Source organism: Microcebus murinus, chromosome 23 (assembly GCF_040939455.1).
Source record: "Microcebus murinus isolate Inina chromosome 23, M.murinus_Inina_mat1.0, whole genome shotgun sequence".
Classification (NCBI taxonomy): domain Eukaryota; kingdom Metazoa; phylum Chordata; class Mammalia; order Primates; family Cheirogaleidae; genus Microcebus; species Microcebus murinus.
Genome location: NC_134126.1, coordinates 29,785,304 through 29,796,445, shown reverse-complemented (window position 1 = coordinate 29,796,445; position 11,142 = coordinate 29,785,304). Strand labels below are relative to the sequence as shown.

Genomic DNA, 11,142 nt, shown 5'->3' with positions numbered 1-11,142 from the left:
TTAGATAGAAGCTTTCTGTATTTTGACAGTACCAATTTAGAATGGCTATAATGCTGCTCTGCCTTTTACAGCTTGCTGCACCACTCTCTAGTTACTCTATAACTATACGTTTCTATCTTTTTTGGTTAAACACTCCCTGATGATGATGATGATGATATACATACATCCATATTATACACATTGACATGTGTAAGGATTTCCTTTAATCTTTATTTAGTGGGCTGGGCAAAATTTAGCCTAATGTTAACTTCATGATACTTTGGTATAAGAGTAAGTTCACTATTTTTATAATGAACCCAAATCTAAAGGCGTTTACAGTGTGTTTCAAAAGGGGAAACTTATCCAAATGTTTTATTTCCCTCATTTGTGTATATGTGTGTGTGTGTATAAGCCAGTTACTATATATGTATATGTATATTATATACATAAAACAATTTATATTTTTACATACAAGTATGCTTTTATTATACAGATAATAAAGATGGGGGAAGGTTTCTGTTTTTTTCTTAATAGGTGAAGAAATCTTGAAGACCAGAAATTGGATCTTATTGAATTTTGGTGGTTTTTTTCTTTTTTTCTTTTTTTTTTTTAATTGTATTGTTCGGCTATGGAAGATGGATCTTATTTTTTTTTAATAACCCTTTGAATCTCAAGTTCATTTTTAAATGAACTTTTTTTGGTTTTTGTTTTTTGTTTTTGAGGAGATAACTAACCTAGTTGTCTCCAGTCTGACAAAGGTTATTTGAATGGACTTAATCTCCCAGTAGTTGGGAGATGTTTTAAAAACACGGCCTGTGTTTGAATTGTGGCTGAGAGGTTTCCTTGGCAATGTGAGGAGGAAAATTTTTTCTGCCTCATTATTATTAATTCATGGATTGAGTGTTGGTTCGACCTACAGGCGTAATAGATTGGAACTCAGTGAAGACACAGACGTTCCTGTTGAGAGCAACCAGCTAACGTAAGTGGGGAAATGGGCCTTTTCTCATTAAAGGAGTGAATATTTTGGTGATTTAAGGCATAATTTTCCTGGATCAGTAAGAAATTAAAAGGCTGTTGTCCAGACATTTTTTCTTGTACGTAATTGTTGACATACTGAGTTTTGGGGTGGAAACTTTTTTTTCTTTCTTTGTTTTGATAATATATGCACATTGCAAAAAGGCACAAATAATATAGCCAAGGTAAAAACTCCCTGTAATTCCATCTGCTTGGAGAAAAGCACTGTTAATAGTTTATCACAACATAGTTCCATGTCCACACACATAAATAGCTTTGCCTCATCTTTTCAATGACTATGTTGTGTTCCATTGTATAGATGTGCCATAATTTAATGTATCCCTTATTGATAGACTTTTGGGTTTTTGCCATTACAAACAAAAACAACCTTCTATCCAGTAACGGTCTGTGCACATATATCTATGTGAACTTATTTACTTAGAACCAATTCTTGGATGAGAATTTATAGAATTGTTATCTGTTACTTGCTAAAGAAGTTGTACCAATTTACTGAAAAACTAATGAAGTCTTTTTGACTTGAAGTTCTTAATGCATCCCTTTTAGTAAAGATACTAATCTTTGGCCATGTTGCTGATAGATTTTTGCTTGGAAAGGTTTTTGTTTATCCTAAGCTTATAAAAAAAATACCATGCATTTTTCCCCATTTAGTTGAGTGATTATATATTTTACATTAAAGATGCCATCTAAAGATTGTAGTTATATGACACTGCCAGTCTTCCTCCCATATGCATCATAGACATTGTCAGATATAGCTTGCCTTTTTTTATTTTTTTGTTTTTTTTTGAGACAGAGTCTCACTTTGTTGTCCAGGCTAGAGTGAGTGCCGTGGCGTCAGCCTAGCTCACAGCAACTTCAAACTCCTGGGCTCGAGTGATCCTTCTGCCTCAGCCTCCCGAGTAGCTGGGACTACAGGCATGCGCCACTATGCCCGGCTAATTTTTTTTTTTATATATATATATCAGTTGGCCAATTAATTTCTTTCTGTTTATAGTAGAGACGGGGTCTCGCTCTTGCTCAGGCTGGTTTTGAACTCCTGACCTTGAGCAATCCGCCCGCCTCGGCCTCCCAAGAGCTAGGATTACAGGCGTGAGCCACAGCGCCCGGCCTATAGCTTGCCTTTTTGCTGAGTGCAGTTAGGAATTCAGAATCTTTCTCAGTATTGTGCTCTAATTAATGAGCTATAACATACTCTTTGCCATCCCTGCTTTTATTCCGTTGAATATTTGTATGTGGAGTAGAAATTTTTTTTTTTTCAAATGTCTAGCCATTTTTGTTAATTTCAAATGCTACCTTTTTTATAAATCACATTTATGGACTGTCTTTAAGTTTGGTTGATCTGTGTGTACATATTCATTTGCCATTATTACATTTAAACATTGTCATATTTTACCATCTATTATATCAGGTAGAGGAGGGCTCTTTGATTCCTTTTTAAAGTGTCTTTATTTTTCTTAAATACTTATGCTTCCAGATGATTTTACAATCCTTCAAGTTCTAATAATAAACTCTTACGGGGATTTTGAATTGAATTGTATTTGGTGTATGAATTATTTTTGAGAAAAGTTAACTTCTTTCATCTAATACTCCCTTTGTGTATCCATTATCAAGGTGTTCTGTACCTTCATAGTTGCACAGTTTTTTGGTTTTGTTTTTAATTTAATGTGGGTCTTGCATACTACTTCATTTTCTTCCTATGTATTTTATAGTTTTGTGAATTAGACCTTCTGTTATCATCTGAGTGGTTGTTGCTGGCATAAAGGAAATTCACTGCTTTTTGTATATCTTATTATTTTTATTATTTTTCATTGATATTCTACTTTGCAAGCATATATATAATCTGCAGGTTCTGGATTTTTTTTTATCATCCTTTTTTAGTATTTATGCCATTTTTTTCTTTATATGCTAGAAAATCTGAAACAGTGTTGAATTACAGTAGAGACAGTTGGGTGTTCCTTTTTTGTTTGTCTTGAGTGAGCCTACCTCTACTGCTTTACCATGCTTTATGTACTGATGGTTTCTGGTGATTAAGTGCATTTATGCTAAGGAAGTACCTTGTAGTTTCCTAAGGGTTTTTTGTCAAGAATATATGTTGCATTTTGGGCATTTTTGCTAAGGAAGTGCCTTGTAATTTCCTAAGGTTTTTTTTTTTTTTTTGAGACAGAGTCTCGCTTGTTGACCAGGCTAGAGTGCGTGCTGTGGCGTCAGCCTAGCTCACAGCAACCTCCAACTCCTGGGCTCAAGCAATCCTTCTGCCTCAGCCCCCTGAGTAGCTGGGACTACAGGCATGTGCCACCATGCCCGGCTAATTTTCTATATATATTAGTTGGCCAATTAATTTCTTTCTATTTATAGTAGAGACGGGGTCTTGCTCTAGCTCAGGCTGGTTTCGAACTCCTAACCTTGAGCAATCCGCCCGCCTCAGCCTCCCAGAGTGACCTAAGGGTTTTTATCAAGAATGTATGTTGCATTTTAGCTTGCTTTGGGGGTTTAAAAAAATTTTTAAAGCCATTTTACTTTTTAAAAAAATACTATTTTAAATCCCTTCTCTGTTGGTCATGGTGGCTTTCACCTGTAATCCCAGCTACTTGGGATGCTAAGATTAGAGGATCTCTTGAGGCCAGGATCAGTTTAGACAACAGTGTAGACCTTGTCTCAAAAAAAAAAAAAAAAAGAAAAAAAAAGAAAAAAATTAGCCTGGCAAGGTGGTGCATGCCTGTAGGTCCCAGAGACTGAGGTGGAAGGATCACTTAAGCCCAAGGAGTTTGAAGCTGCAGTAAGCTATGATTGTGCCACCCTGCCTACCAGCCTGGGCGACAGTGATGCAGCATATCTTAAAGAACAAAACAAAACCTTTTCTTTACTTTTTAAACACTTTTTCCTTTTCGAAATCTTCTTTTGAAATCTTCATGGTTTTTGGTTGTTTACCCCATTTGCACTATTAATGTAATGAATTTCCTAATGTTAAACCATTCTTAGTCCTGGCATAAACCTTCATGATCATGTAGTGGTTGGTACTCTTTTAATGTATAGCTGGTTCAATTTCCTAAAGTACTTAATTGAGGGTTTTTCATCTGTCAAAGCGGTCATTTTTAAACTTTTTTAAAAAGCAGTGAAAATAGTGCCTTTGACATAGTTTATTTTGTTGATTTTCTACTTTTGAGGTTTTTTTTCTAGATTCTTTTTCTCAAGTTAGAATACGTGAATAATTTTTTCAAGAATATGTGGAATACATAAATGGTATGCTTTTTGAGACTTTTAATATCTAAAACCTTCTAAATCCTGAGCTATCTGTGTGAAATGTAGTTTGAAAGGCTAAATCTAAGATCATAATCTCCTTTAAATTCTGGATGCATAGCGTTTTATCTTTTGGCAGTTAGAGATTCAGATGAGAAATCTAATAATGTCAAGTCTGTTTTTGTTTGTTTGTTAGTTTTTGAGAAAATCTCACTCTGTTGCACTGGGTAGAGTGCCATGGCATTAGCCTAGCTCACAGCAACCTTAAACTCCTGGGCTCAAGCAATCCTACTGCCTCAGCCTCCTGAGTAGTTGGGATTGCAGGCACATGTGCCAACACGCCCAGCTGATTTTTTCTATTTTTAGTAGAGATGGAGTCTTACTCTTGTTAAGCTCTTGCTCAGGCTGGTCTAGAACTCCTCACCTCAAACGATCTTCCTGCCTCCGCCTCCCAGAGTTTTACGATTACAGGTATGAGCCACTGCCCCCAGCAGTGTCTGATTTTCTTTCCATTGTTGTCAATCTGCTTTTTCCTCAAAGTTTGTATAATTTGTCTTTACCACTGGAATTCAAAAATTTCATTATAACTGCATATAGTAGGAATATCTTTAAAGAAAAATTCTGTCTTTTGATGAGCTCTTTTAATCTAAAGACTCAATTTCATCCAATTTAGGAAAATTTTCTTATATTGTTTCTTTTATTATCTCTACCAGTTCCATTGCTTTTTTTCTTTTTTCTTTTTTTTATTAATAAAATTCTATTCTTTCATTTTTTTCTTTTTTTTTTTTTTTTGCTTTTTAGATTTTCAGTACATATGTTAAGATCCATTGCTTTTTAGAATTGTTATTGTATAGAAATTGCATTTCTTGGAATTATTTCTATATCATATACCTTTTCTCTCATATTGACTTTTTTTAAGAATTTTGCTTTGTATTTTGGGAGATGTCCTGCTAGTGATCTCTTACAATTCAGTTATGTTTTTCATCAGTGTTTATTTTGCTGTCTATTCCTTCTGTTGAATTTATTGAAATCTATTTGTAATGGAAGAGGCTAAAAATTTGTTTTTGTTTTTTGGATTTTTTTGAGATGCTGCCTTTTTTTTTTTTTTTTTTTTTTTGAGTCACAGTTTTCCTCTGTCACTGGAGTGCAGTGGCGGCATGGTAGCTCACTGCAACCTCAAACTCCTGGGCTCAAACAATTCTCTTGCCTCAGCCTCCTGAGTAGCTGGGTTTATAGGTGTGCACCACCACGCCAGCTAATTTTTCTATTTCTTGTAGAAATAGTGTCTCACTCTTGCTCAGGCTATCCTCGAACTCCCAGCATCAAGCAATCCACTCAGGTTGGTTTCGAGAGTGCTGGGATTACAGACATGAGCCACCGTGCCCAGAAAATTTTCTTAATTTTTTAAGCTTTCTTTTTTTTTTTTTTATTTTTTTAAATTTTTATTTTAGCGAATTATGGGGGTAAAAATGTTAAGGTTACATATATTGCCCATTCTCCCCCTCCCCCCTCGAGTTAGAGCTTCAAGTGTGTCCCTCCCCCAAATGTTGCACATCTTACTCATTGAGTTTTCTTCCCACACTTTTTTCATAGTGGTGTGTTCATTTGTATCAGTGCTATATCCTTTAAAATCTACTGAGAAGGTGAAGAATTTAAAAGATGTCTCCTTCCTACATTAATGTAGGGGTGGGTTGAGAAAGGCCCAGTTACTCATCTTGGCCTCCTACTTTCAAAACAGCTATTTTCTGTTGGAAAGTAATCAGGTTTTTCTTAATAACCTGTATACTTTTTTTTCCTTTTAAAACTTAACAAATTATTTGTATGCATTTTGGTATTGGGTGTTTGCTTGGGATAGCATTATTACTATCAAATTTTACTTTAATTTTTAGATTTTTTTTTTTGCCATTTTGTTAAATAGCAATTATATTCTTTTTTTTTTTTTTTCCCCTGTAGTGAAAGTTATAGAAGCTTAGTGTGCAAAACAGAGCCATGAAGGAACTTCTGTTGTAACATTAGTAAGGGGGTGTCCATCTACTCAGGATTCAATCTCCCCACACTCTGCCTAACTCTGAGGGATCTTTGCAAAGTCTAATTTGAAAATCAGTTGTCAAAAATTGTAATTCAGGTTATTTTGTTGCCATTTCATAGCTGCCATTTTATTGTTTCATTATTTTGTTGAAGGTCTTCCTGAAACCAGTAACAGTCATATATGTTCTTTGGGATGTTGATTTCAGGAGTAAAATTTACCTCTAGGCCTTTTATTCCCCTTTAAAAATGTTTTTTTCTCTTAAACTTTTTCCTTCTCCTCAGATTAATATTTTTCCCTTTTGCATCTGTGTCATTATAATTATTTGAATATCCCTAGAGACTTGACCCCCATTTGAAGTGATTTTTTAAATTACTTTTTGGTGTACATTAGAATGCGGAATGCATTCCCTGGCTTTGAGGTCGGGGGATCTTACCTCCAACTAGTGGATCAGTGAGTGCTGTTAAAGATCCAACCCTCGTCTCACGCTGTAGCAAATCACTAATGGTCAGGACAGGTGGGCGGGCTTAAATTTTTTATTATGTCTGTATTAGATTATATTAGAAAAAATGTAATTCCGAGCATAAAACAAAATAATAATTACCTACCCTGGCAGTAACTACTGTGAACATTTTGGTTTGTGTTTGTTCTTCCAGACTTCTTCCTTGTTGCTTCTGTATCTTCACTAGCATTTAAAGTTGTCAGTGTTTTGGATTTTAGTCATTCTAAAAGGAATTTGCAATCCTTAATGACATGATGTTGGGCATCTTTTCATATGCGTATTTGCCATCTGTATATCTTTGGAGAGGTGTCTGTTCAGATCTTTTGCCTAGTTTTTAATTAGGTAGGGTTTTTTATTATTGGATTTTAAGAGTGCTTTGTATATTTTGGATACCAATCCTTATCAGTTATGTGTTTCTCGTTTTCTCCCAGCCTGTGGTTTGTCTTTTCATTCTCAGCAGTGCTTTTACAGTGCAGACCTTTTAATGAAGTTCAATTTATTGATATTTTCTTTCATGGATTATGCTTTTGGTGTTTAATCTAAAAAGTCATCACCAGGCCGGGTGAGGTGGCTCATGCCTGTAATCCCAGCACTCTGGGAGGCCGAGGCGGGCGGATTGCTCGAGGTCAGGAGTTCGAAACCAGCCTGAGCAAGAGTGAGACCCCGTCTCTACTATAAATAGAAAGAAATTAATTGGCCAACTAATATATATAGAAAAAACTAGCCGGGCATGGTGGTACATGCCTGTAGTCCCAGCTACTTGGGTGGCTGAGGCAGGAGGATTGTTTGAGCTCAGGAGTGTGAAGTTGCTGTGAGCTAGGCTGACACCACGGCACTCACTCTAGCCTGCAACAAAGCAAGATTCTGTCTCAAAAAAAATAAAAAATAAAAATAAAAAGTCATCACCAAACTCAAGGTCACCTAGATTTTCTTTTATGTTATCTTGTAGTAGTTTTACAGTTTTGTATTTTACATTTAGGTCTGTTATCCATTTTAACTTTTGTGAAAGTTATAAGGTCTATGTCTAGATTTATTTTTTTATATATGAATATTCAGTTGATTGAGTAACATTTATCGAAAAGACCATTCTTTCTCACTGAATTTTTGTTTGTTAACACATTAACTGCCATATGAGTTGTATTTATCTCACGCTAGTTTTGAGCCTGAGGTCTCATGAAGCATATGTAATTCACACATCTCTTTACCTTGAACTACATGAACTATTTTTCTAGTTGCATGTACCTCATGCACAGAGAATTAAAAAGTAACAGGTTTTTCATTAAATTAAAAAGGATCATTTTGTTTTCGAAGTTTTTAATTCTGTTTTCATAATAAAACACTGTGGCCCCAGGGAAAATTTTTTTTCTAGTGTGGCAGTCAATGTGTTAAAGGTCATTTGAGTATGTTTGTAATCTGTGTTAGTTTCCTAGGGCTGTCATAACCAAGTGCCACACAGTTCTGGAGGCTAGATGTCTGAAAAGGTGTCAGCAGGGTTATGCTCCGTCTGAAACCTGTAGGGGAATGATCCCTCCTTGCCTCTTCTAGCTTCTGGTGTTTGCTGACAATCCTTGGCATTCGTTGGCTTGTTGATGCATCACTCCAGGCACATGGCCATCTTCTCCATATGTGTCTTCTTATCATGTTCCTTCCATACATGTCTGTCCATTATATTCCAAGCTGGCACATCATTGCTGAGATGATTGATTGGATACACTGTCACACCTAATCTCTTCAGCAAACTGTTGTCCAGCCATACCCCTGGTGTTCTCTACAGAGCATGCATCCTCATTTTTTTGCAATATGGATAGGCTGAGAATTTTCTCAATCTTCAAGTTCTGTTTCATTTTTGCTTAATAGTTCTTGCCTCAATGTGTCTCTTTACTCTTGCATTTTCCTATATGCAGCAAGGAAAACCCACACTGTTCCCCCTACACTTTGCTTAGAAATCTCCTCACCTAAATATCCAAGTTCATTGCTTACAAGTTCTACCTTCCACCTAATAGAACACAATTCTGCTAAGTTTTCTACCTCTTTGTAACAAGAATCACCTTTCCTATAGTTTCCAGTAACATGTTCCTCATTTCGAAGTAAGATCTCACCATAAGCATCTTTAATGTTCATAATTTTTAGCAGCAGTTTCATTTAGGCTTTTTCTGTCGAGCGCCTTAAAACTCTTCCAGCCTCTGCCTACAGTTCCTCTGCTGTAAGCAGTTCCAGAGCTGCTTACAGCAGCATCTACTTTCTGCCACCAAACTCTGTAATAGCTACCTACACATTGTCTTATGTGGAGGTACCATAGATTTTTAAATAGCTTCCAGTTTTTGTACATTTGGGTTTCTCAGTGTTATTTCATTATTAGAAACAAGTTTGTGATGAACTTTCTTGTGCATATTATTACCTCGAATATTTGTTGATTATTTTTACCTTAGGATAAATTCTAGAAATGGAATTGTTGGGTCAAAAGGAACATAAATTTTAAAGATTTTGGTACATGTTTAGTTGTAGACTCTTACTCCTAACTTAGATTGTTGACTTTGAGGCTAATATTCATCATGGCATACAATTCTTGGATTAGGAATTATTAGTGGGAGATATGATTAATTTGGTTTAATTGATTTCAATGTGTAGGTTATTGTTTCTGAAACCTGATCTTCTGATGTTCAAATTTGTAGAAATGTAGAGTGTCATTTTGTTGAATCACTATTTATGAAAAGGGCTTTTGAAGACTTCTTTTGCTTCTTCCTTTCCCTTTCCTTTTCCCTTCCCTTTTTCTTTTTTCTTTTTCCCCTTCCCTTTCCCATTTTCCTTTTTGTCCTTTTCCCTTCCCCTTCCCTTTCCCCTTCTGTTTCTCTCTCCCCTTCCCTTTCCTTTCCCTTTTCCTTCCCATATGCCATAGAGGCCCTGGTACAGTGGCTCACACCTATAATCCTAGCACTCTGGAAGGATCGCTTAAGCTCTGGAGTTCTAGACCAGCCTGAGCAAGAGCCAGACTCCGTCTCTACTAAATAAAAATAGAAAAAATCAGCTGGGCTTCGTGGCACTCACCTGTAGTCCCAGCTACTTGGGAGGCTGAGGCAGGAGGATTGCTTGAGCCCAGGATTTTGAGGTTGCTGTGAGATAGGGTCTTGCTCTGTCACCCAGGCAGGAGTGCAGTGACATAATCATAGCTCACTGCAACCTTGAAATCCTGGGCCCAAGTGATCCTCTCACCTCAACCTGCCGAGTAGCTAGGACTAAAGGTGTACGCCACTACATTTGGCTAATTTTTTAATTTTTTGTAGACACAGGATCTTGCTGTGTTGCCCAGGCTGTTCTTGAATTCCTGGCCTCAAGCAATCCTCCTGCCTCAGCCTCCCCAAGTGCTGGAATTACAGGCAGGAGCCACCACACTCTGCTTTCTTTTGTTTCTTGTTTATAATTGGTGTGCAGCTCTAGCTATTTTCATTTTATAAGTTAGTTCCACAGACTTTTTTTCAAAGGTAATTGTTTTACTAAGTATTCTAGCTAAACAGTTTTGCCATCAAGTTATAATTATATGCTTTTGAAGTAACAAAAATGTTTGTGAAAATATTTGATCTTTTTCATTTATTTATTTGTTTGTTGATTGATTGATTGATTTGAGACAGTCTTGCTCTGTTGCCCAGACTAGAGTGCTGTGGCATCAGCGTAGCTCACAACAACCTCAAAGTCCTGGGCTCAAGCCATCCTCCTGCTTCAGCCTCCTGAGTGGCTGGGACTATATAGGCACTCACCACCACTCCCGGCTAATTTTTCTATTTTTAGTAGAGACGGGGTCACACTCTTGCTCAGGCTGTTCTTGAACTTCCGAGCTCAATCGATCCTTCCGTCTTGACCTCTCTGAGTCAGAGTGCTAGGATTATAGGCGTATGAGCCACCGTGCCTGGTCTGATTTTTTTCATTTAGATGGAAAAAAAAATCCAGATTTTCAGAAATGTTTTAGATTTATCAAGTATCTTATATAAAATAATCTGTCACATTAATAATCTAAAATGTAGACCATTTGTTTAGTTAGTAATGCTTATTTAATTTACAGTGCTGAAGCAAGGTAACAAGCATATAGAGAATACAAAAGAAAGAAGGGTATGGCTATCCTGAATAAAAACTTTACATTGTAGATGAAAATGTACGATATTCACAATCAATGTGTTTATAAGGCTCTGTATAGGTAAGTGCATGTTAATATAATTAAAATCCAGTTTTAACAATGTGACCGCATTAGCCAGGGTGATTTGGAGGAGGAAGTTGGAAGAATTTACCTGAAATACTTTAATTCATTGTCTCCTTATTTTAGGATTACATTTTAAAGACAATTTCTGTGACTGAGTTGTCATTTGGAAGATAAAAC

At 36.3% G+C, this 11,142-nt stretch overlaps 1 protein-coding gene across 1 annotated transcript; it reads left to right on the top strand.

Annotated features, from left to right (window-relative positions):
- Positions 1-41: 41 nt before the first annotated feature.
- LOC142863845 (uncharacterized) lies at positions 42-140 on the top strand. Its single transcript, XM_075996936.1, has one exon. The coding sequence runs from the start codon at positions 42-44 to the stop codon at positions 138-140; it is 99 nt and encodes a 32-aa protein (XP_075853051.1).
- Positions 141-11,142: the final 11,002 nt, after the last annotated feature.

Excerpts from the sequence above, each read along its gene's own strand:
- LOC142863845 (XM_075996936.1), top strand. The coding sequence starts at position 42 with ATGGCTATAATGCTGCTCTGCCTTTTACAGCTTGCTGCACCACTCTCT.